Source organism: Stenella coeruleoalba (assembly GCF_951394435.1).
Source record: "Stenella coeruleoalba genome assembly, chromosome: 16".
Lineage (NCBI taxonomy): Eukaryota > Metazoa > Chordata > Mammalia > Artiodactyla > Delphinidae > Stenella > Stenella coeruleoalba.
In genome coordinates, this window is record NC_137162.1 from 65067006 (window position 1) to 65094444 (window position 27439).

The window sequence follows — 27439 nt, forward strand, 5'->3', positions numbered from 1 at the left end:
ATATAAAGTTTAGTACCATATTGTGTGTATATTATGATTCAAAAAAGAAAGAGGAAAAATCTTTTTAATCAACCTCACTAATGTCTTTAAAGAGGTAACTGTACTTGTTTCTACTTTTTACTTTACCTCCTACCCACACCTTAATCTACTATAATCAGATTTCTGCTTTACCCTCCATTAAAACTGTTGCAACGTTTGACAAGTACTGTTCAGTCATTCCTTCTATAAATACTCTTCTCTCTTCACACCCCATTATGTCACACTCTCCTGGTTTTCCTTCTTCCCCTCTGGTTGTTTCCTTTTAATCTGCTTTGTGGATGTTTCTCTGCTTTCCAGCTTTAACGTTCTTCTAACTTTTGTCTTAGACTCTCTTCTCCCAAAGAAAGTCTACACACCTTCCCAGAACAAGCTCATCCATTCTTGTGAGTTCAAAACCCAGCTGTATGTGCATGGATCTCAAATACATATCTCCCATTTGTTTTTTCTTTTTCCTCCTGTGCTACCCAAAAGTCAACACATTCACATTAGAACTTGTTATGTTTCCTTCTAATCTCACTGTAAGACTGTGCTTTTTCCTCTGTTACCTCTCAGTGAATGGTATCTATGTTCAGATTATTTCCAACCAAAAAAGGTTGGGGATCATCTGTGCCTTTCTCCAATCAATTTTCTTGGATCCAGCTAGAATAATTCTTGTAATGTACACATTTTAAATTGTCAGTGCAATCCAGAAGGCTTTTCAGTTGCCTTCCCATTACCCCTATGATAAATTTAGAGTAAGAGTCACTTGTCTCCAATCTTTTGGTAGCATTCACATGTTCAACTCTTTCTTCAAGATCCTGGCTGCAATATACAGAGCTATCTTGAGCAAATTTTTTCTGTATGACGTTATATGAGTCATTAAGTTGTAAACTCATGTGAAACTCCATGACATTAATTCTTTCTTTCTGATATTTGTTTTACCCTCTTCTGTTAGACACTCATTCACCATGGCAAACCAGAGTGATTTCCCACAGAGCTTTTGGAGAGCATCAGTCACCGTGGGCAACACATGGGTCCCAACCCCAGATCAATTGAATCAAAATCCTTGGGGGTGGACCCAGACAGAAATCTTTTGTAAAAGCTCTTCTGCTGGTTCTAATAAGCTGCCAGGATATAAAAGCCACTGGTTGAGAATTGCTAAGCTAGGGAGGATGCATAAAAGCAGAGTCAATGGGGTGGAAACATGGGATTTAAGGTGACAAGGAGGAATCACAGCAGACGTAAAATTTTTTCAATTTTGTAGTGTTAACTGCCCCAAATTTTTATAGGGTGTTTGAGTCTTTGGAACTGGCCATTGAGGGTACAATTTAGCTCTCTAAACCCTATGCAGATAGTTTATCTGTTTGCTATTCTCTGAGCTCATTAACATTTCACTAGTGGTTTTTAAACAGTACTTTTCCTCTTATTTTTCCTCTTATTTTTAAACTTATATAGAGTTCATTTTTTTAGAGTTCTTTTTAAAACTCTGCATATCTCAGCTGCTCTTAAAAATTATTCAAATATTAATTACATGGTGAACCATTTTTATAGTCTTTCTTTCCCCAAGCTCAGTTAATTAATAACTCCATCCTGTCTGTTCCCACAGTACTTTAAACAATTATTTATTTGTACTTACTTTCTTATATTTTGATTTTTTTGTTTGCTTATCAGTTTCTTACTCTAGACTCTGATATCCTTGAAAGCAGAAAGTGTCTGGTACATAATAAATGTTCAATAAATATTGCTGGGCTGCATGATAAGTGAACAGATAATGTATACTTTGACTCTTCTGGCTTACGGTATACACAACTTTTACATGTTTACCTTTGCTTTTAAAAGATTCATTTTTTATTTTACCAAAATATGAATTGAGCACATCTTATATGTTACATCCTGTGCTTGGCCCTTATTTCTATCTCGGTTTTGTCCATTTTATATGTAATCTTTCTGTGGAGTTAGAGATATAGCGTTTTCCTAATGTTTTCCTGTCTATGATGACAGGATTTTTTTTTTGAAAGCTTTGAACCTCTCAGTCATATGTTTACATAATTTGGAGCCATTGAGTTATACCTACTGTTTCTGAACTTTTTAGAATCTACTGTTTCTGTAGTTCTGGCTATTACAAACCCTAAAGTAGCAAGGTAACTTTGCTCAGGGTATCCACCGTTTCGATCACAAATTCTTTCTGATCGGTTAGCATGGGATTTGAAACGAACTTCTCTTGTTATTGCCTTTCTATCTGAGCAAGACTTGTCGAGGATACTTTTCGCCAATGGGAACCCAGCGACTGAAGCTCAGGTCACTGCTCTGTGCTGCCTTTGTTTCAGTTGCAGAGTCTCGATCAGGACAGCCACATCACTTTTCTCATTTTCGCCTGGAAGTTTGGAGTACACTCTAACAAGATCACTTATTTTCCTCTCTCCTTTCACCTTTGACACTAGATGGCTTTATACTAATTGAACAACAACTCGCCATTTCTTTCTCCCAGTTATGCAAGGATGAGTTAATTCTAAAGATCTGCTGTACAGCATAGTCCCTGTAGTCAATTATACTGTATTGTGCACTTAAACATTTGTGAAGAGGGTAGATTTCACATTAAATGTCCTTACTACAAACACACAAAAAAGGGGACACAAGGAAACTTTGGAGGTGATGGATGTGTCTGTTTCCTTGATTGTGGTGATGGTTTCATAAGTGTGTGCATTTCCAAACTCATCAAATTATATATATTAAATATGTATAGTTCTTTGTACGTCAATTATACTTCAATAAAGATGGTTTTAAAATGATATGACTTCATATACTTAAGAGGTATTTAAAAAAGTAGAGGGCTTTAGCAGACTACTAACCCAAGTTGCATGTATTTCCACACAGGCATAAAGTTATTGATAACCTCCTACCTTCCTCTCACCACCGCCCTCCACCCCAAAACACACATAAAGCCAGTACTTTTATTTTAAAAAGCCAAGCCTTCTATTGCTATATTTGAATGATTGGTTCCATTCCAGCAATACTCTGATGACTACATATTTAAATTTAACTCGTTGTGCTATAATTTATTGTTTATTGCTGACTCATTAATTGTGCTTGGGTATTCCCCCCCCCCACACACACACACACATACAAACACATACACATGTATGGTTTAAATAGATATCCTATTTTTCCTATCAGTCTTTCTCATCCTGAATTAGTTTTATCAGTTTTCTTCCAATTCCATAATGTTATCTGTGTCTGCTCTGTTATGCTTTCCTTCTCCAATTTCAATTTATAGTCCCCATATGGATTCATAGGTTTAATGCAATTTCTTGGAAATCCCAGCAAGTTTTTGTAGACATACATGATATTATTCTAAATTTATATGGAAAGGCACAGCCTTAAAATAGCTCACAGACTCTAAGCAAAGGAGAATAAAGTGGGAGGAATTCCTCTACCTGATATTAAGTTTCTACTATACAGCTGCAACAGTCAAGGCAGTGTGGCACTGGCAGGGAGATGGATATATAGATCAAAGGAACAGAATAGAGGCTCCAGACGTAGATCCGCACACATGCTTAGCTGTTTTTTGACAAAGGTACAAAACCAATTCAAGGGAGGAAGGATAGCCTTCTCAACAAATGGTGCCGTAGCAGTTTGACATTTATAGGCAAAAAACAAAACAAAACAAAAACACCTTGAACCAGGTCTCAGACCATATACAAAAATAAACTCAAAATGGATAATAGTCAGATGGAAATAAAACTTTTTGAAAAACTAGTAGAAAATCTTTGGCACCTCGGGATCTAGGGCAGCATCCTTAGACTTGATGCCACAGTCATGAACCATAAAGGAGAAACTTTCAAACTGGATCTAACAAAATTAAAAACATTTACTCTGTGAAAGCCCATGTGAAAAGGATAAAAACACAAGCTACAGAATGGGAGAAAATATTTGCATTGAAATATAAACATATCATAGAATTCTAGTCAGTAATAAAAAGTAATGAACTATTGATTTATGTAACAACTTGGATGAATCTCCAGGGAATTATGCTCTGCAAAAAAATCCAAAAAACCCCAACAACAACAACAACAACAACAAAAATCCTTATGGTACATACGGTATGGTTCCACTTATGTAACATTTTGAAATAATAAAATTTATAAATGGAGGACAGGTTAGTAATTGTGTGGGGGGTAGGAATAGGAGGGGTTTGTGTATAGTTATCAAAGGGCAATAGGAAAGATTCTTGTGGTGGTGGAAATGTTCAGTATTTTGACTGTGGTGGTGAGTATACAAGCCTACACAGGTGACATAATTTTAAAGAACTTAATCCATACCCACCCACCCCCACACACAAAGAGTACAGGTAACACTGGGGAAATCTGAACAAGATTAGTGGATTCTATCATTGTCAATATTCTGATAGTATGGTTTTATAAAATGTTACTACAGGAGGAGGAAAGTTGACAAAATGTCCAAGGGATGTCTCTGTATTATCATAACTGCATGTGAATTTACAATTATCTCAAGAAAGATTTCAATTAAAGCTTATTTTAGGTAGTAGTATAGTATTATGTTGTGTGAACACACCATCATTTTGTCATTTTCTTTTTGTGAGACAGTTGAAATATACTCTGCTTGGGATAATCTACATCTTGTGTCTATACTTTCTTCTTTGTATACAGTTTATTTGAATGTGTCATGATTTGGGAATAAAATATATTTAGAAGTAGAAAAATAGATAAAACCAATGTGGAATGAAGGCAGTAGGTTTCGTATCTTTTTTTACAGTGGTTAATTTTGAATTTATGAGGAAAGATAGCAAATACTTGTAGTTGTTGATGAAGTGAATTAATGAACATTGATTTGCAGCAGAGAAAGCTTAGGATAAAGTATTTTTTAGACCCTTTTATGTATTACAACAGATGAAAAAATAGAGCACAGGACCTTGGGAAATTGTCAGCTAGTTGTAAAATATAGTTTAGACTTGTTACCTAATTCCATCTACATGGTTTGGTAATTATATTGTCACCTCTGCTAGAAATAAGATGCCCGTAAATAGTTTCCCATTTATAACTTATAATGCAAGTATAGCTATGTTTACAAAATTTTCAAGTTCAAAATCAAGTGTTGACAAGGAATAGATTCATTTAAGGAATGAGAATTTGAAGTACATTAATATTATGCTCTGAGTCACAAACAAGGTCATCGATTACCAGACAAGCAAAGTTGCTATTTTTATGTCCTCGACTAGACGTTGAGTTCAGATCACCATAGAGTTAAGAAAGAAAATATTTTCTACTTGGAAATAAAATTTTATTTGAATATGAGGATAAGGTGGACTCCCAACTGTCAATGGTAGGATTTACAAGTTTATCTTGTAAATTATAGGATCATGGTTGTTCTAAATCACTAAATTTCAGGATGATTTGTTATTCTTCATTAGCTGACTGGAACACCTATGGTTTAGTTTTGTTAGTATCTGATCTTTGTTATCACCTGATATCTATATCTATGTATCTATATATCTATCTATGTACAATATCTATCTATCTATCTATCTATCTATCTCTATCTAGGTTTCTCTTTACATCTAAGATTTGAAAAGGTCTTTTCAATGGTCTGCTTAATGAGTTGGGTGTTGGCACAGGTTGTTCCATGAATAATCACTAGGACTTGTCTGGGTATACCCCTGGGATTCTAAACTGGGGCCTTCATCAGCTGAGATATTGACTATTTTGTGTTATTGAAGAAATTCTGCAAGGATGTCACTGCAGAAATAATAAATCAAGTACTTAAAAGTGCGCTAATAAAGTTTACCTTGCCCTTTATTCTCTAATCCCTGTATACAAAAGTTTATTGTTAACTGCAGTCTTTCAGGAATGTTTATTATATGTACTTTTGAAAATGGCAGGCATTTATATTTATCACCCTGTTTGGAAATATTTCTAGCCAAGGAAATAGTTGAGTTCAGGTGAGCACACAGGTGCTTGTATTACAGTTACAGGACACTGAATAACAGTGGTAGGTGAAGGGCGTTGTAGCAAATTGAAAAGTGGAGATATGCCAATGCTGAACTTCTTGGCAGTGATTCAGACCCAGCAACATTGTGCACAGCTGGTATGTAGGTGAGGCATGTTCTACCTGAACTGCTGATTTTCTGTGAATATATATGGTATTGCTTAAGTGACCTAGTCATATTTTCTGTGTGTTTGTGTGTGTGTGTGCTTTAAAGAAATATTGCCAGTTTTATTGGAGACTTTTCTGAAGAAAAATGAGAATTTCAGTTATCTTTCTCTTACACTGTGGTAGTTTAAATGACACATGGGAAATTGGGGATAGATGAGCTGGACCCAAAGAACATACAGAAGTATGTTTCTTGATCTCTGTTGCCTTTTATCTGCATATTATGGCACTGAAGTGTAAGCTATCTGCTGCCCATTTTCCTACCAAGGTGCTTTTTCACAGAGGGAGACAACAGGCTCAAGTTCTGTATTCTCAAACCTTAGCCTGGAATTGGCACTTTTACTCATAAATTCAGATGTGTTCTGCTGTAGCATTTCTTTGTTTACAGAGTTCCTACAAGGAATGAGAAGCCTGTTGGTTAGAAGAACTAATATGTTTGGCACAGATTTTGAAGTGCTATTAACAATGAGACAATGGTGTTGACCTTTACAATTTTGCCAGATGCAATTTTAACTACTAAGACTCATTAATAATTCTAGGGTGAAGGTCCTGGATTCCACCGCTTAAGCTTATCTTAAGGTATTTTTCTCATTTTTCATCACAATTAAAAAGAGCAATGGGAGCATATTAAATATGTTTCAAGTAAAGCTATAAACTTCTCTATGGTTTTCAAGTTTAAAAAAAAAAAGTTTTTTTTTTTTGGTTTGTTTGTTTTTTTGTGCTGTACGCGGGCCTCTCACTGTTGTGGCCTCTCCCATTGCGGAGCACAGGCTCCGGACGCGCAGGCTCAGCGGCCATGGCTCACGGGCCCAGCCGTTCTGCAGCATGTGGGATCTTCGCGGACCGGGGCACGAACCTGTGTCCCCTGCATCGGCAGGCGGACTCCCAACCACTGCACCACCAGGGAAGCCCAAAAAAATCTGTTTTGAGAGATCAGATAACAAATAAGATAATCTACAGATATTCTTGTTATCGAGTGGTGCATAACAAATCATCCCCAAATGCAGTGACTTTAAACAGCAACAATCATTTATTGTCTTTTTTGTTTTCTGTGGGTCAGAAGCAGTCACAAGCCCTTACTGAGATTCAAGGTGAGGGATCATAGACCCCACCCCTCCGTACAAAGGATGATAGACTCATGTTTAGAAAAGCATGTGAGACGAGATATATATTAGTTTGGCCATCTTTAGAAAATACAGTGTGTCACGGCAGGCAAATTTGTTTTTCCATAAAGAATCTCCACACGGTTGGTGACTTCATCAAACATGTAGGTGTATATATGTAATGGGATTTACATCTTTTTTTTAATATGTAAATTTATTTATTTATTTATTTTTGGCTGAGCTGTGTCTTTGCTGCTGCACTTGGGCTTTCTCTAGTTGTGGTGAGCGGGGGCTACTCTTTGTTGTGGTTGCGCGGGCTTCTCATTGCAGTGGCTTCTCTTGTTGCGGAGTACAGGCTCTAGAGTGCAGGCTCAGTAGTTGTGGCTCGTGGGCTTAGTTGCTCCGCGGCATGTGGGATCTTCCTGGACCAGGGCTCTAACCTGTGTCCCCTGCAATGGCAGGTGGATTCTTAAACCTCTGCACCATCAGGGAAGCCCCGGGATTTATATCTTTACACTTAATATGGCATCAAGAGTAATTCTCAACAACACAAAATCAGTCCTCAAAGGAATTACTTTAATGACTATAATTTTCATTCCTAAGGATGGGCCAAAATTTAGCATTTACAAAACTGTTCCATTTCTTTGTTGTTATAAATAACACTTGACTACACACATACATATATTTCTAGATAGCGTGATTCCTTAACTGTAACATTTAGGAGTTGCATTTGGCTGCAAGTAACAATGAACTTTCAAAAGAGAGTTTTCTTCCCCACTTATCCAAAAGCTTAGGAGTTGATGATTGTTGGCATAAGTTCATTTACTCAGTGATGTTTTGAAACATCTGAGGTCTTTTAGGATGCCTGCTGTGTTAGCTTTGATACTGCAGCCCTGCTGTTATCTTCTCTGTCTCCAGGGTGGGAGCAAGACAAAAGGGAAAATGTCAAAGAAACGTTTCCTGGTGAATCTTGGTTATAAATGGAGGAAAAAACAATTATTCCCTGAGAAATTGTGCCTAATCTCATTGACACATGGCCAAGCCGAACAACAAGGGAGAGAGAAAAAGTATTTTCTAAGTATTTTGGTTTTCTTAATTAGGTTCCCTGGAAATAGACTGTGATACAGAACATTGCATTCAGAAAGTTTATTGAGGTGTTATTTTGGGAGATAAACCTATAAGGAAGGGAGGAAGGCAAGACTAGATAGAGAAGCTAGATTACAATGTAGTTGCAACTGAGATCTCACCTGATCTGTTGGGAGTCCTGGAACTCAGATGACTCTTGGGAATTGTCACAAATTGAGGCAAAGGGGCTGAACTTTGTATCTGTTTCATGCTGTTATTAACTGTGAATGCCTGCTGGGAAGGGGCATTACCTTGGGAAAGGTAGTTTCCTACAATCAAGGGCTGTTCCTAGTGAGGGACTAAGCTTTGGATGATCAATAACAGATACTCCCTGCGGCTGGAAGATAAGTGCATCCATTCTGACGAGGGGATCTGGCTAGAGGTCCACACTATGCACTAGAGTGGTAGAAAGGCAAAAGTGAAGAGGAGTTGAGAGTAGGCACTGAGTGAGCCAACTTACTCACACTGACAGTGTGTGTTTATTCTTCTATATTTACTGCGTTTCCCAAATAGTTTATACTAAGCACACAGTCATTTTAAAATCATTAAATTGTGACACTTTATATGTATGTGTTGTATATATAAATATATATATATATATATATGCGCAAAGGGTTCATTCATAGTGTGACAGGTGTTATAGAAAAGAAGTCTTTCTTTGAATTATCCAGAAGTTTTATATGGTCACAGTGATGAATTAAAGGTGACATATATGAACTAGAATATTTGACTGGGTGAAATTTATTAGGGTCACTTGTTTCTTTCACACATGTACTTATTTAACCATTAAGTGGCACACAATATTAGAATGATTCTTGTTCTGGATTATATCTTTTTAAACAATTATGAACCCCCAAACCAGTATATACACAGTGAATTCTAAATAGATGCTTCAAAATTAATTTTTTGCTGCAGATTTGGAAAGAGTGGAGAGTTAGAAGGATTTGAATTTTTATCATTGAGTAATTCTCTAAGAGGTATGATGTGTTGCCACTAACTTAATGTAGGACATTACATCAGGTGGATAATGAGACCTTTGAGGTTAGTCATCTGCATGGTAGATGTTGTAAGTAAAATACAAGATAATAGCAGAGAGAGTTCAGTCTCTGGATCCCAGTATCCATACTGCCATGTCTTCTTTTCAAATCAGATTGCTTCATATTTTTATTAGAGCAACCTCCATCTCATCTGTACCTATTAACAGAGTGTAGGTAAATCTGATTACTTTACTGGACCTACTTAAAAAATGGCCACTGTCACTAGGATGCAAGTCTTGAAATAATAAAAGAGTTTTTTCAAAACTAGCTGAAACACTCAGTGTACCTCATAATATTAAACTATATAAGCAGTTACAATTAGTTACTTTTTCTGTGGTTTAACTAATCTACCACAGCATTTGAGTCTTGCCCCTCAGGATTTCATTGCTCCCAAGAGACTGATGCAGTAAGTGTGTACACTTGCTGCATTATGACAAAATATTCTACCCAGTTTACTAAACACAGATGTAGAACTGACCCCTGACTCACAGACTCTATTAGCACAACAACAGGAAATAAATGATTCACTGAAAGGGAAAGCAGATAAATATATTTTTAAAGTACAAAGAGAGAAGACTCCACATGGCTTATATATTATGCTTCACTTACCAGAGAGATGGTCAAGTCATAGAGTAGAATGAGGGAAAGTGTGAAGCAATCTTAGAATCTGGAAGATAGAAGAATTGGTGAGAGGGGGAAGACGTGTAGAGAGAATAGGAGTTAGAAAAAAAAAAGAAAAAGAAAGTGATAGGAGTCCAGAAATCAATAAAGTAGCTCAACTGTGGCACCTGGAGATTGGTACCAGCTGTGATGTGGCAGTTTAGTTTAAGAAAAGGGGAGATGATAGGGTGGCATTGGAAAAAGAGGACTAGGTGTGGAAGGTAGAATGGAGGGAGACAGCAGGGACTGGCATTAGTCTACTTATGGGGACAGAAAGAGCAATAGATTCTGAGGTCCATTGCTGAAGGAAGAAAGGAGAAATCCTGCATCCATGTGAAATAAATAGATTGAATAGAATGTACTGGAAGGGAGGAGATAAAGAATTGCACTGAGTTACCAATGACTCTTAGAGATGTCTGAAAAGCAAGTTTAAAAGTAAGTCATTTGCAGAAACGATTTCTAGTTCTTTTTTTTTATTTTTTTTTTGCGGTACGCGGGCCTCTCTCACTGCTGTGGCCTCTCCCGTTGCGGAGCACAAGCTCTGGACGCACAGGCTCAGCGGCCATGGCTCACGGGCCCGGCTGCTCCGCTGCATGTGGGATCTTCCCGGACCGGGGCATGAACCCGTGTCCCCTGCATCGACAGGCAGACTCTCAACCATTGCACCACCAGGGAACTCCTAGTTCTTAATTATATAATTCACCGTTTAGGAAGAAATTATGGACAAAGATCACAGGAAGGATTTTGCTATTAGCTAAAAACCCCTGCTGAGGAAGCCTGTAATGGCATGACTTAGATGGAAGTTTTTTCTTGGAAATGTAGGAAGTGGTGCAGTTGACAGTCTTGTCTTGTTCCTCTGCTGGTGGAGGTGATAATGAGAAGTAAGGGTCCCAAGGGGAGGCTGCTGGAAGGAAGAGAGACACTGGGCCTGGACAGACAACGTAATTAGCCCTCAAGTAATCCAGCGATGGCTGTGGCTTTAGGAAGCGAGGACAGCTGCCCATTAGTGTTAATTAACCAGCAGGAGAGAGATAAAAGGTGTGGGTGTGCTTTCCGAAGCCTGACAGCCTAAGGCAGGATGAATCCACAGTAGTCTGAGGCTGAAGGTGAAGTAGCAGCAAAAGAACGGACGGAGCTTTTATTGGGCATTCTCTGTTTCTGGCTACTAAGCATTCAGGGCTCTGTACCCTCCTTTCAGTCCCATGAGGGAGGCTGTCATTAAGGTGACCATCTCATAGGCAAGAAAGCCCACCCTCTGCCCTAAGAGCTAGGACAGGAAGCAACCTGTCTCCTGATCTCTGAAACAAAACTGCCCACACTGGGCAAAGGCAGAACGTGGTGGGATTTCTTCCTTCAGAGGCTGAACCTGAAAACATTTTGAAAGGCTCCAGATGCAGTACAAGCAAGCCAGCTTCCTGAAGCAGGGTCAAGAGATGGACTAGATGTTGCAAAATGCCCTCCATTTCCCATGGCTCTGATTCGAGACCTTGAAGCAGTGCTGGTGAGGATGCGGCCTGGCCCGTGCAGCCATGTGGAGCCGTGTGGCTGATGTGCACACAGTTACCTTAGGTGAAGCACCACTTTCTTGAATTTGATTCAAGCTTCCTATTGCTTGATATGAAAATTGAAAACAACTAAATACATAGGAACTATTCCATTTCTATCTTTGTAACAATAACAAAATTTAACTTTAGGTTTTTGGAATAACATTAGTTTTCATTAGACCATTCACTAGTTATTAAAGAGAATTTTAAATTTTATCCAGAAATTTCTGATTTTTATTATCCAGAGATCTTCCAGTACTGAGATTTATTAAAATTTTTATGTTTTCTATTAACATGTACCTTTTAACAAGGTAGTCATATTTGTAGTTTAAAAAATTGTTTGTTTGATATATAGAAACTATCTTTTTTTTTTTTTTTGCGGTACGCAGGCCTCTCGCTGTTGTGGCCTCTCCCGTTGTGGAGCACAGGCTCCAGACACGCAGGCTCAGCGGCCATGGCTCACAGGCCCAGCCACTCCACAGCATGTGGGATCTTCCCGGACTGGGGCACGAACCCGTGTCCCCTGCATCAGCAGGCGGACTCTCAACCACTGTGCCACCAGGGAAGCCTTCTTATTTTTCTTAAATTTTATTTTTTTGCCATGCCACACTGCATGTGGGATCTTAGTTCCCTGGCCAGGGATCCAACTCGCACCCCCTGCAGTAGAAGCGCGGAGACTTAACCACTGGACCTGCGGGGAAGTCCTGAAACTATCTTTCTTTAAGATTCTTTAAAATAATCCAACTATGTTTTTTAAGGCTTCATTGCATTATTTACTTACTCTGAAGACCATCAGCAATTAGTTTTTTACTCATGTAATATCTTGTTTTGTGTATTTATATCTAAATCTTTCATTTCTTGAACCTTGGAAACTATTTGTCCCCATCTTCTGTTCTTTGAATGTTGTCGTTAGCCCTCTATAAACAGGTCAATCATGAACTTTGTAGCGAAGATGATGTGAAAAATATTTTATTTGCAATGTTGGCTTGAATTTATCCAATTTGATAGGAGTTTTATGAGTAACATTCCTTGCAAAGTCTTAGAACAACAAAGAGAGGTAAGATGATTTCTGTTGTCAAGGATTTCACAATTTAATCTTGTGCAGATAGAAATAACATATTGGTTTGCTCCAATTAAGGAAGGTTAGTAAAATAACGTTTCTTTCTCCTTCTGTCTCCCTCCTCCATTCTAAACCTATTGGAAACTTAAGGGGTAGTTGAGATCAAACATTATAACTCACATCTTTGTCAAATTTATAGGGGCCTAAATCTTTGATTTTCTTTTTGTATTATATCACATTATTTAGCTAACCCCACTATTTATCATGTGATTTAAATCCAGAACCCATCCAAGGAGCCCTCAAAGATTCAGGGAACCCAAGGATGAGGGGACATGGAAATCATAGTGTTTAACACCAGTATACATTTGCATATTTTGCTGGGAACTTCATACTCATACACACAAACACAAACATGCTTACCCCACTCTCACTTCTCTGTAAACACATACTCTCTCACATACACTACGTGTTCTTTTGATTTGTCTGATTCACTATGGGCCATTTATGCTGAGAGATAAGAGTCTTTCTCCGGGTTTATATAATTCTCGTAATTTTAAAGCTTGTTTGCCTGTGTCTCTCAAAGTTAGAATTTAATCTTAAACAGATGCCTGCAAGACAAAAAAAAAAAAAATAGTTGCACAGGTTATTGTTTTGATATCTCCCAAAATAAGTGAGAGGGGAGTCCAGAATGATACCCCAGGCTTCTGGCTCAGGAACTGGGTGGACGTGGAAACTGGTTCCTGAGATAGGAGACCGAGCAGAGGGCCAGGTTGTGGCGTACGATTAGAAGTGGGTGAGTTCAACTGTGAGCATGCTGGGGCAGAGCATCATGAAGGACATCCGAGAGCAGAGAATGCCAGACACCACACAGGCACTAGGGACTCAGGAGACCTCCAAGAGAAGGTTTCTGCCATAGGGAACTCTAGTCCACTGGGAGCTAGCAAATTAGAAAGCCATGAATTACAGAGAGACTGGGGAGTCGCAGAGCAGAGGTGTGTGCCCCTCCCACCCTCCCTCCAGCACACTGGACCTCTGTGAGCGTTGCAGATTCTTCAGGCAGCATCCACCTCCCTGCATTTGCCCACACTGCTTTCTTCCTGGAAGGTGTCACTTCTCACCTGCCCCTCTCCCCAGGCTGAGCTAGAAGCCCTCCTCGTTTCCATAACATTCTGTAATTCTACCAGAGTCATTACACTTTACTGTTTAACTCTTTTCTCAATAAACTATCAATCCCCTGAAGGCAATGCTGTGGGACAATTGATTACCAAGTGTCACTCTGCTAAGAGACCCCTTCTTTCAAGAAAGCAGGGAATGCATCTGGGTGGGGATGTCTTGATTTGTCTGGAAATCAGATAGTCTTGACATATCCTTGAAGTTTATACAATTCAATTAACTTTGCAGTGTATGACAACTTCTTTTTCCATGATGGCATTTGAATAGGGTGATATGTACAAAAGTTGGTTCAGAATTAAACTAACTGAAAAACTTTATATTGGCTGTAGCATATTCTGTCTGTCTTTAAAACAATCAGTTCTCTTTCTGCCAGTTGAGAGGTCAGGTCACTGGCTATAAAACTGCCTTGAAGTTTGATGTCGATTTCAGTGATACTGAAGGCCGATTAGAGTATTTTTTGACATGTGCCCTTTACACACTGATCCTATTAATAAGGACTTATTAGACCTGCATGCTTCACTTTGTACTTAATTTTCAGGAGACAACAAAGTATATCACTAGTTCAGGAAACGATACGTGATCTTGTTTTTAATTTGTAGTTTAGATTTGTTTTGTCTTTTGGGTAGTTAAATAGCTTTTATTTGATGCTGTTTATTATATTACATTAACTTGGCAGGTGGCACATTTATCCTTTGGGTCGTGATTCTGAGGTGAATAATAGCTTAATTTAGAGAGGGACCTTGAGAACACTGTCTAGTTGGTTTTACCCTTATAATTTACATTGCATATCATGATGGTGTATGTATATTCATAGACAGTTATATACTGTTCCAAAATAAAATATGAGAAATGTGTTTGGTAAAATGGGACTTCTAGAGCAGTATACATTGCAGTCCTCAATTTGAGCTATGTAACATATACTTCAGATAATTTATTAGAAGCAATACTCTAACAGCCTAACCTGTTTAAGTCCTGTGCGTACATGCGTGTGTGTGTGTGTGTGTGTGTTTTCATCTCATTTGTTTCTTTTGTGATGACACATCCTGACACAGCATACTAATGACTGTTTTCTAGAATAACATTGACATATGTCCACTTAGACAAATGAATATTTTCATCTTTAATGAGTCATTGGAGAGGAACAAGAAGTTCAGATGCAAATTTGAGTTGAGCTGGAGAGCAAGGTTAAGATAAGAAAAAGAAAAGAAATGTAGGACTATGTTATAATCCCTTAATCACAAGAATCATCACCTCATATCTATTGCACACAGACACAGACACAAACACACATACACACATACCCCATGCGTGGAATGCCATTAACATTCCAAACAAATTGAATTTTTATTCGTTATTAAAATCACTTTTGGGTGGTCTGATTTTCTCATTGGCAGTGGGCTTTGATTCATTTGATATTTGCCATTATATTAAAGACAACATGAGGGAAAACCAATGTCTGGTCTTCCTATTGTGAATTAGCAATCATATTTGTGAATCATTTTAAATAAAACAGTTATGAAACAAGCCAAGCTATTTTCTGCCTAATAGCCCTTAAACGTTATATCTGTATTTTCTGGAAACCCTGTTTGTAAGTGATTCTGGATCCTCAGATTTTGCAGTAAGTGTCACGATTAAGTGTCAGGGAAGCCCTAATCTTGACTTTTGAGCAGTATTCTATAATTTTCTTTAATTTTCTGTAATTTGACCTGTCTCTGGTTAAGAATAATTTATGCTATTCATAGCTCACTAAGACTTTTGTTTGTTTTTGTTCTGTTTTAGTTTAGCTTTGTTTTGTATTAATAAGAATATGGGGCTTCCCTGGTGGCGCAGTGGTTGAGAGTCCGCCTGCCGATGCAGGGGACGCGGGTTCGTGCCCCGGTCCGGGAGTATCCCACATGCCGCGGAGCGGCTGGGCCCATGAGCCATGGCCGCTGAGCCTGCGCGTCCGGAGCCTGTGCTCCGCAACGGGAGAGGCCACAACAGTGAGAGGCCCGCGTACCGCAAAAAAAAAAAAAAAAGAATAAATTAAAAAATAAGAATATGCATAAAACTTTATCAAATGCTTTCCTAAAATCTGTTAAAATATAGTAAAACAAGGAATTTCATTGGTAGTATTTCCCAATCACAAGCCACTGTTTTATTCCTAGGAGAAACTGCATTGTTTTGCTGTATTATTAGTCTTTAATTACATAGTTAGAGTTAATTTGCTAATATTTTATTTAGAAATGTGATGTTTAAATTAAAAACAAAATTGCCTGATAGTTCTGTCCCCTGCCTCCTTTCTGTCTAATTTTGTTATCAAGTTACACAATCAGTAAAATGTGATCATTTAAATGGAAGGGGGCTTAGAAGTCAAATAATTAATCTGCTCATCTTATAGATGGATAACCAAAGACAGAGAAGTAAATGGTTACATTAGCAAAACTAATATCAGAGACAGGATTGTGTGATTTAAGATTTATAACATTTGGGAGGCAATTTGAGATGCAAAGTCTTAGAGGATATTAAGTTCCTTGGCAATAGTTTGTTGCCATGAAACAGCCTGACTACAGTCACCACTAAGAGGTTCACCTACCTCTAGCTTCCTATCCTACTTAGAAACTACAGTTTTATTCTGTCTTTCATGTGTCCCCTTAAATAGGTTATGTTTCTTGAGATTTGCTTGTGTTGTCTTTGAGTTCTCCGGCAGTTCCTAGCCCACATCATAGGTGCATAATCAATATTTGTTACTTGATGAAACTGTTTACCTGCACCTTGCTATGCACTTTTATAACACAATTCTATTAGTTAAATATTCTACAAAACTCATAATTCATGGTCATTTCTTGTTGCTGCAAGGGGCAGCGCAGCAGCATTGTCTGACCAGGAGGAACAGAAGAACTGGCTTGCTTAGCCAGAGGTCACTTGGACCCCAACACTGAGAGATCACAGACCCCCTTCTACACTTCTCACATTCAGTCCCAGTGCTCTGAGCTAGGCTTACCTGGAAACAAAGCATGTGTTACATTAGGTTCTGCTGGAGATACTAAAGCTCCTGGGTTTGTTCATGGGAGTTATCGCGCCTCTTTCCATCTGCCTTACTCACCAGCATTTGGCAGCCAGCCTGGGTCCTTTGAAGAGTTATTTTGCTTGATTAAAAGTAAATAAATTAAAAGCTAAATTGGGAGCTAATCAGTTGTTCCCAATTTGATATCTTAAGTGAAACTGAAACTCGAAAGAAGCTGCCTCCCAAGCTTTGTTAAGTACAGTGACCAGACTAGAAGAAAAGTGTGTTACTTTTCTTTGAGGTCCAACTGTCTAAGCCTTTGTGGAATATTGCAAATGAATTTCAGAGGGAAATTTCATTTCCCTTTCTCGCGTGTCCTGAATTTCTGCTGCTGCCTCCTCCCTCTAAACTCAATTTTTCATCCTCTCTTTGGGGATGATACATTCGTACGCATACTAATCCATGCACTCATGCATTTATTCATCCACTGAAGGACTATTGTTTGGCTACCATATATCAGGTACTAGAAACTGAGGGTCCAGTGATGAACAAGTAAGGGCCCCCTGCTCTTGTAAAGCAGAAGAAATGGTCACTAATCAAATAATCTTTTCAGTAAACGTATAATTACAAATCGAGAATCAGACTGTGAAGGAAAAACCTGACTTGGTTAGAGAGGTCTCAGTGGTGGGTAGGGGATGCAGTATTGGTGAAAAACTTTCTAAAAATTCACTTGGGAGCAGAGACCTGCAGTTAACTATGTCTAAGTGGTGTAAATGTGGCAATGAAGGAGGAGGAGCACATTCCAGGCTAAAGAAAACAGCATGTGCAAATGTCCTGTGGCAGAAGGAAGCATGGATAGTTGAAAATAGGTTGACATAGCTGAAGTAAAGAGAGAAAAAGAACTATGGGTGATGAGTCTTGGACCAGACTATAGAGGACCTTGTAGGGAAGGGAATATGGAGTGGGAATGGGAGATGATGATGGGGGAATCAAATTTGCATTTGAAAAAAATCATCAGCTGCAGTGTGGTGAACATATTGTAGAGAAGGCACAGTGGCTGAGAATCAAAGCTAAGTCTGAATGAAAAAATAAAACTGACAGTAAACTTGACTAGGGTGGGGAGCAAGAAAAGTAGATGGTTCAGGAGATGTTTTGAGAGAGTAAATCAAAACAAATGGATTGATAAGGCAATGGGAGTGAGTATTGTCTAGGCAGCCTCTAGCTCTCTGCTTCGTGTCACAAGACACATGGGGCTACCTCACCACCTACACTGTCCTCTGTCCACACTACACTAGTCTGACCATTATCATTCTGCCTCAACCAACAATGGCCCTCTTTTTGGTGAATCAGTGAATAATTTCAGGAATTACTTACTTGACTTCTTATTATTTGATACTTGAAACCACCTTCTTGAAACTTTCTCTTCTTCTATCCTCTATGACATCAGAGTATTGTGGGTAACCTTCTCTATCTCTGGCCACTTTTTCCGAGACTTATCATAGGTTTATCTTTCTCTATCTGCCTAATAAATATTGGTATCTTAGGTACTCTTCTAAGAATATTTACTCCCTACTCACACACATCCAATTGCTATTGATAAGCTAGCAGCTTCCTAATTAATGTCCACTGTAGACCCTTCCTCTCTTTTCCTTCTTCACAGCTCTTCACAAGCTTTTGGGAATCTTTATTCTTTTCTAAATTCAGAAAGCAATCCAATCTTTTGTAAATGCCAGGTCACAAATAAAGAACTTGTTTTAGCTATACTGTTTCTGTATCCTGACTTCAAGTGTTTATTTGTATCTTTGCTACAGATTTGTCAGATTTTGACTTTCCCAATATACAGTCAGACTGAAATCAGCTCAAGGCAATTAAGTTTAATGACTCAAGGGCTTTCTTCCCTCAAGTATTTTCCTCCATAACTTAAAGTAATGATACTAACCTTTATACTCATGTAATAGATAATTAGAAACTTTTTTTTTGATGAGGAAGGGGCAGAGGAAGGACATAGTTTCCAATTAAGTTGTGCTAAGCCCTCTAAGATATACATTCATTGCATTTATTAAGACACAATAGAAGATATCTATTCATGATAATTCAATTTCCAGGTGAACAAAGATAAACTAGTTTTTAATTACATAGACTAAATTCTGTTTTTAGGATACTTTGGCTGATAAAATTTTTTTTAAAAAAGAATACATAATTGTCTTTACCTTCTAGCAGTTTAGCATCTGAAAAATACATAAGTAAGTCTAGGAAGAATAAAGTAGGTGCTATACTGTGGGAGTATGAATTATGATTCTGGGCGTCTGAGAAGGGTTTGTGGAGGAGATGTTATTTGATCCAGACCTTAATGTATAGGCATGAATTTAGAAGAGCACGTGACAGGGCTTCCCTGGTGGCGCAGTGGTTGAGAGTCCGCCTGCCGATGCAGGGGACACGGGTTCGTGTCCCGGTCCGGGAAGATCGCACATGCTGCGGAGCGGCTGGGCCCGTGAGCCATGGCTGCTGAGCCTGCACGTCCGGAGCCTGTGCTCCACAATGGGAGAGGCCACAACAGTGAGAGGTCCACGTACCACAAAAAAAAAAAAAAAAAAAAGCACGTGACAAAGCGAGAGAGAGGCGTGGACATATATATACTACCAAATGTAAGGTAGATAGCTAGTGGGAAGCAGCCGCATAGCACAGGGAGATCAGCTCGGTGCTTTGTGACCACCTGGAGGGGTGGGATAGGGAGGGTGGGAGGGAGGGAAACACAAGAGGGAAGAGATATGGGAACATATGTGTATATATAACTGATTCACTTTGTTATAAAGCAGAAACTAACACACCATTGTAAAGCAGTTATACTCTAATAAAGATGTAAAAAAAAAAAGCACACGAAAGGATGTCTTTTAGATACAATAAACAGCTTACAAAAGGATAAACACAATTGCTAAATTATTTTCTTCAAGAATTAGATGTCCTTTTTTACCTGGTCTGTAAAATGTTCTAATAGATATCTAGGGATTAGATATTCAAAACAAGACAGGTAAAAACACATTTATCTATATGTGCAGGAACTGAAATGAACATCTCCTTTTCTGCATTTGCCCCTGATACTAGGGTCAGGTTGCCTAAATCCAGAGGCAGACATTCGACTAGAAAGTGCCTTCCACTGAAATGATGATGGTTCTGCATTGCCAGCCTTTAACTTTGCTGAGAGTAACCATCTGAAATTAGTGCATAAGTGGTGTGTAAATTTCTGGTTCAGTACTACATTCAGTTATAGTTGCATGCAAGATAGTATGAATTTGGGTTACTTAAGTAGAAAACAAAAGAGACTTCATTTGAAGATACAAGGTAGTGCACGTAAAAACAGGCAAACTGAGAGAAGAGGGCTGAGATTGGGTAGGAACAGGAACTGCTCCAGGACTCCATGCAGGAAGTGATGGATATGCCCACACCAGGGCCAGGGTTGGACTACTAGGAGCTTTGATTAACTGTCATACCAAGATTTCACACCACTGGGTTAGAGGAGGAGACAGTAGTTCTCCAAAGGGAAATCAGAGTGTTATTGACAGAAAAAGGAATGGATACTGGGGAGAAGGCCAGAGATTTCTCGTACACTTGATTTTCTTCTTTCCTGAGTATTTTGATTTTTAAACTTTTCTCTATTTGTTATAGACTAAATGTTTGTGTCCCCCAAAATTCATATGTTGAAATCCTAACACCCAAGGTGATAGTATTGGGAGGTAGAACCTTTTGAAGGTGATTGGGTAATGAGGGAAGAACCCTCATATAAGTGATTAGTGCCCTTATTAAAAGAAGCCCCAGAGAGATCCCTCACCTCTTCTGCCATGTGAGGTTACAGCTAGAGGGTGTATTCTGTGAATCAGAAAGCTGGTACTCACCAGACACTGAGTCTGCCAGCACCTTGATTCTAGGCTCCCCAGCCTCTAGCACTGCGAGAAATAAATTCTGCTGTTTGTAAGCTACCCAGTGTATTTACTTTTGTTATAGCAGCCCTAATAGACTAAGCCCTATTTCTCAGGTGGTAGTATAGGTTATTATTTCTTGTCTCTAATTTGTGAAGCCTTTTCTATGACTCCTAGCCTCTTCCATATATATTCAGTTCATACTTCTTGTAGACTTTCACCCCTTTACATTAATTTTCAGGAAGGAGTGTCTATCCAAACAAATGAAAATCAACCCAAAGTCTAAGTATGTTTCTGTGTGTTGTGTGTATGTGTGTGTGGACGGTGGTATATCAGAATCACCTGGGGAACTTCTAACAGTTGAATTAAACGTACTTTCTACCTCTTCTAACGTCCACCCATAGACAGACTTAATATGTCAGAATATCTTGGCAGAGGAACCTGAACCTTTCTTTTAATAGCTATACTGGTGATTCTGTTATGCTAGCCATCTAACTTAACCCACAAGTTGAGGACTACTAATGAAGATTTTCTATGAGCCCAACCTTATTTCTATTATTGAAGATATTTGACATTTTAGATTCTATAACCACTGTGACAAAGTTGTTGAGAGAAAGATTTCACCTCATTATAAGGAAGAACTTCTTAACTTGTGTAACTTTGGGCTACCCTGCAACGGGAATAGGCTGCCCTGCAAAACAGTAAATTCTGTCTCTGAAAGTGTTTACACAGGAGTTGCATGACCATCTGCCAGAGAGGAAAATGAATGAAAATGAGACAGTGACCTTTCTTCCCCCTTGAGAGCTAAGATACACAGTGACATGATATTACAATTAACTATGTGAACTATATATAAACAATGAATATGCAAAAATGGAAATCTCACCAAACATCAAAGTTGGCTTCATGTTCTTGAGAAATCATATCGCAGGTAAATATCTGTGTGAGAGCTCCTTAGTGACAGAATGAGTGATGTATGATGAGCAGCTGTCCAAATAGTGAGCTTGTTCCTAGCAACGGTACCATTTTGGTTGTCTAAGATGACTTGAGAGGACAGCTAGTGCACCTGAGATTTCAAATAACACTTGATATTACAATGTTAAAATATAGCGTGCTCTGGTATTCAGTACTTTTAAAATTCAATCTCTTGATCAGCTCAGAACAGAGTAATGATAAACAGCAGAGTTAAGCGTATAGCATGGTAGACTGATTTAAAGGTCATTGAAAATACTCCCACTCTCCAAATATCTTTTTTATAGCCTTCCTTGATACTGCCATTAGTGAGTCATTGGTGGTGAGGGGGTCAAGTATGGCCAACTCCCTGACCTTGCTGGAACCGGCCTAGCTGGCAGGGTTTTATGAAGCCAGGTTCCGGAGCAGGGAATTTCTTACTTCAGAACATGGGTCAGGGAGTGAGAGGTACCATGTTCTATGCCAGGTGAAGGGGGAAAAGTCCAGCAAATAGAAAAGATGGCAGGGACATTCAAAATTGGTATACAGAAACTGAACTAGGAACCAGGAAGAGGAGAACAAACACCAACAAGATGGTAATAAATGTGAATTAGGTCAAGAATTGTCTGGTCAGGCGTTTTTGTCTACAACTTTTTTTTTAATAGACCTGAAAGGGCAGTAAATTCAAGTTTAAAGCATTTAGAATGAGATATACATCTTAGAGGGCACAAGGACTGGTGAGAAGGAAAGAGGCTCACAAGTGAGGTGCTGATGTTAAAAAATCACTCCCCTCTGAGTAACATGAAAACGTGTCCCTGTCTGAAATATTTTTAAAATTTGACTTTTGCAATTATTAGAGTATCAGCAATTATTTTAGTGATATAGCTTAATCTTTTGTAAAAATGAAAGAACGTTGTGTCCTGGCCTTGTCTTTTTTTTTTTTTTTTTTTTTTTGCGGTACGCGGGCCTCTCACTGTTGTGGCCTCTCCGGCTGCAGAGCACAGGCTCCGGACGCGCAGGCTCAGTGGCCATGGCTCACGGGCCCAGCCGCTCCGCGGCATGTGGGATCCTCCCGGACCCGGGCACGAACCCGTGTCCCCTGCATCGGCAGGCGGACTCTCAACCACTGCGCCACCAGGGAAGCCCTGGCCTTGTCTTTTTAATAAACTTGTGAAGTTATCTGAGTGTGCTTGGTCTCATTTATTTAGGTTAATTTAGGCTCTGATTTTCTTGGTCTTGGCTAAGGATATAGCACAATATCAATAAAAGGTCTGGCCAGTCATTTCAATGCAGGAAACTTTTCATTGCTTTAATTCAGGGTGGCATAAATAGCACACACATAGCCTTGATTAATAGTCTCCCTGTCCTCGGATAGTTTGAGTATGTCTCTCTTCTCTGACTTTGTCTTCCTATTTATACAATAGAGGATTAGAGAATGAGGTCAGAGGTCACAAATTGGTGAACTATGAACTAAAGTAAGTCAACAGACTGTTAGCTTGGTTAAGGAATTGCGTTTTCCCTTGTATTTCAACTTGTTTTAATGAGGCCTTATGCCTTTAGGCAGGGCATACACACTCACGTTTGCCTGGGGCACCACCATGCACCCTAACCACTGTTATATCTAGACGCTATGTTTGTATCCCCTGCATGAGTGCTGTAAACATTTGAATTTGTGGCTCTTTGATTAGACATTTTGTCAAATTTCTTTAGACTCCTAAAGTTTTAATTCTATAAAACCTCTTGAGAAAGTGAATGTTCTTTCCTACCCCCTGTTAATAGAAGGGAGATGAGCTGGAAGGAAATTGATACATGGTCAGGGCTACCTGGTATCAGGCTATCTTCACAAACTATCTCATTTAATCCTCAAAGTACTCCAGTGAGATTGATACTATCATGCCCATTTTATAGGTGACAGAATGATCTCAGAGATGTTTTGCCCGTGGTCAGAAATTTTATTAATTGTGGGAATTGAGTTAAAACCCAGATCTATTTGTATCCAAAACCTCTCTGTGAACAGTTTTCCTTAGTGGGCAAAAATTTTTCACAAGGATCTCTTGAATAATGAAACTTTACACAGACTTTTGAAACACTGTCAAAGTTAGATGTATAAAAGCTGTCAGATGTCCAAATATCTCAGACTGTTTTATAAAATATTTTGTTTGCATGCTGTTTTCTTTGACCAATAGGGAGTTGCCTTCATGCTATGCTGGGGAACATACCTGACTGCCTAAAGAGCCACGCAGAACTTAGGAATATTGTTAGAAAAAATTTGGCTTTCATTTACACATTCATGTGACTTAGAAAATATGTCACAAATCACTCAAATTAGAAATGTAAAGCGATTTTTATCACATAACTTTCTCTGTTTGGTCGCAGAATACTAGCTATCCTATAAATTCAATTTGTTTGTATAAAATATCACTAAAACTCCACATGCCTTAATCTGGAAATAGTACTTGATTATCTAGAAAGTTTACCTGACATAGAACAGTTCTGGTAAGAAGTTTGAGTATGTCTGAATAAAGGAAGACAGAAAGAGTGTTAATATAATGATTAATTGAGTAGAAAACTTTGAGGTTTCTGTATTTTTCAATTGAGAGTTTTGTAAGACTTAAGTCTTCTAATATAAACAGAAGCTTTGTGTTTAGGATGATTCTTATGTTAACATTAGTCACTGAATTGGCTACGATAAACATGGAGACCAGAAAATGTCCAGAAGAAGAACGTGTTTTTAAAAGGGAAAAAAGGTAAAGATGAAACATTAAAAATAAAGTAAAAGAGTGTCCCCACCCTTCCTCCTGGTAACCTCTAAGTCTGTGAGTCTGTTTTGTAAATAAGTTCATTTGTATCATTTTTTTTTAGATTCCACATATAAGCAATATCGTATGATACTTGTCTTTCTCTGTCTGACTTCACTTAGTGTGATAATCTTCAGGTCCATCCATATTGCTGCAAATGACATTATTTCATTTTTAATGGCTGAGTAATATTCCATTGTGTATATGTACCACATCTTCTTTATCCATTCCTCTGTTGATGGACATTTAAGTTGCTTCCATGTCTTGAATGTTATAAATAGATCTGCAGTGAACATTGGGTGCATGTATGCTTTCGGATTATGGTTTTCTCTGGATATATGCCCAGGAGTGGGATTGCTAGATCATATAGTAGCTCTATTTTTAGTTTCTTAAGGAACCTCCATACTGTTATCCATAGTGTCTGTACCAATTTACATTCCCACCAACAGTGAAGGAGAGTTCCCGTTTCTTAACACCCTCTCCAGCATTTGTTGTTTGTAGATTTTTTGATGATGGCCATTCTGACTGGTGTGAGGTGATATCTCATTGTAGTTTTGATTTGCATTTCTGTAATAATTAGTGATGTGGAGCATCTTTTCATGTGCCTCTTGGCCATCTGTATGTCTGTTTCTTTGGAGAAATGTCTATTTAGGTCTTCTGCCCATTTTTTTGATTGGGTTGTTTGGGATAGATTGGGAGTTTGGGATTCACATGTACACACTACTATATTTAAAATATGTAACCAACAAGGACCTACTGTATAGCACAGGGAGCTCTGCTCAATGTCCTGTAATAACCTAAATGGGAAAAGAATTTGGAAAAGAATAGATACATATATAACTGAATCCTTTTGCTGTACAGCTAACACAACATTGTTAATCAGCTATGCTCCAATATAAAATAACTTTGTTTTAAAAAAGAGTGCCTATATAGAATACCTTTCTGTGATTTTAAACTTTGGATTAACCAACATTCATCTGATTTAACCAAAAGATTGAGGCAATAATTTAAAATTTTTACTTAAAACAAAGAGTGCTCAAATTTACAGATAGCTGTTTTCTGCAAGTGCAGTGCATATTATTATGAGACATACTAAATCAGTTAGACTGCTACATTTTACTTTCTGTGAGTGGGGCTTTGGGAGTGGGGGAGAGGGGCAAAGAAACTGCTGCCCTTTTCAGATAATTCACAAATGTGCTAATTATGTGTCAGATATGAAAGTTGAGGCATTGTGACCTTCAAGCCAACAAAAGACCTTTTCAAGTAAGCCATTTCCATGTATATTAATAAAGTGAACAATGCCGTTCCCCAGTTAAATAATGTATGGCTGCTATTTCATTATATGTAAATGCAAACCATGGAGTTGTTTCACTGTTGACATATTTAAAGTAATGCTATAAAAAAAGAAAAGGCTGCAAATCCATGTAAGTAACAGTTTGTGGTACTCTACAAATAGTCATCCAAGGATATGTTTGTTGTTCGCTTCCACTGCTTGCAGTTTAAGTGCGGTTTCTCTGCAACTGAACGCATTTTCGATTTGATCAGTAAAACTTGCCATGTGCTAAAGTATATAATAACTAACAGAGATATTCGGAAAGTGATTGTCAGAAAAGCAAGCTGTTTGCAGTGATGAAGACAACAACGTATTTTGTAGATTAGAGAAAACATTGCCTCTCTACATGAATACTCACCTGTTAGCAAGGGAAATGTTGAATAAGAGCGAGGTTCAAAGGAAAAGAAAGGAATTCCATGATCTTTCTCATCACTCATTCATGGTATAAAGAAATTATTTGTAAACATTGAACTTAGGTAATGGATGTGAATGTAGTTATTTAAAAGGGCACCCATTTCCCTGGAAAAGAGTGTTAGTTTAAAAAGCAATAATGTATAAAAGAGTATGGGTATTACTAAGGGCTTGAATCAAATTGACTGCTCGAATGTCAAATAGTGCCTACGAAGTTGTGGTAGAAAATCAAGAACAGGAAGAAGAATTCAATTATCTTGTATTTGTCCAGCTTTGCAGCATATTTGATGCTGAATAAAACATGAATAAAGATACAGTCATGCTTAATGCAACTTAAGTATGCATAATAGACCTCTGGGAAATAATAAACCAATTACAAACTTAAAATAAACCACAATCATATGAGATTCCAAGAATCTATCAGCATTCAATCCATAAGTAAACTTTTTTTTCAGTCCCATAGGAAACCATAATAGTTAGCATCTTATTATGGGTTAGGTGTTGATACCAAGAGACTGTACAGGGTTTACTAATTCACTCACCAGTCTTCCTTTTGGCTTTAAATGATTTTCCATGGCCCTTTGTTGTTATTTAACATCAATAGATTATCTGAATGCTTCCAGAAAGCAGATACCAGTGACATTTATGAAAATGCTGTTGTTTGTCATTGAGATTTTCAGTGAACATATACATACTCTTACTTGTCTAGGATGACAAATGTTTCTTCATTTCCTTCATAATCTGAGATAATTTCCATTGTTTTATATTGTATTTAAGGTGGCAAATCTTGCTTGTTCCATGTCAACAAATGAAGATGGAATTAAGATTGTCAAAGTTGCAGCCAATCACCTGGAAACCTTGTGTCCACAGGTATGATAACTAAGTTACTGACTCTTTCAATAAACTAGCTAGAAAAAATTATATGTAATGCTTCAGACTTTCATACATATGGAAATATTTTAAAATATATGTTTTAAACACAGACAATGACTCATCCTAAGGTCATACTTAGTTGTTTGCTAAGCACCTCATTCTTTATTTAACACCTGGTTCTTGTAACATATCCTGAGGGACCATATTAGATTTTGTGAAAGGTATAGTTTGAAATCAAAGCAGTGTTTTGTCTAACAGATCTGATTTATTTGTAGTCTTATTTAT

General features: G+C 38.1%; 1 protein-coding gene across 14 annotated transcripts in view; it reads left to right on the top strand.

The window, feature by feature from the left end:
• Positions 1–27439, top strand: part of CTNNA3 (catenin alpha 3) — a 1677393-nt gene that overhangs the window by 1078589 nt on the left and 571365 nt on the right. For all 14 annotated transcript variants that reach the window (XM_079899786.1, XM_079899790.1, XM_079899787.1 and 11 more), the window contains one exon: positions 27059–27151. In XM_079899786.1, coding sequence (XP_079755912.1) covers positions 27059–27151 — 93 coding nt within the window. The remainder of the gene's footprint in view (positions 1–27058; positions 27152–27439) is intronic.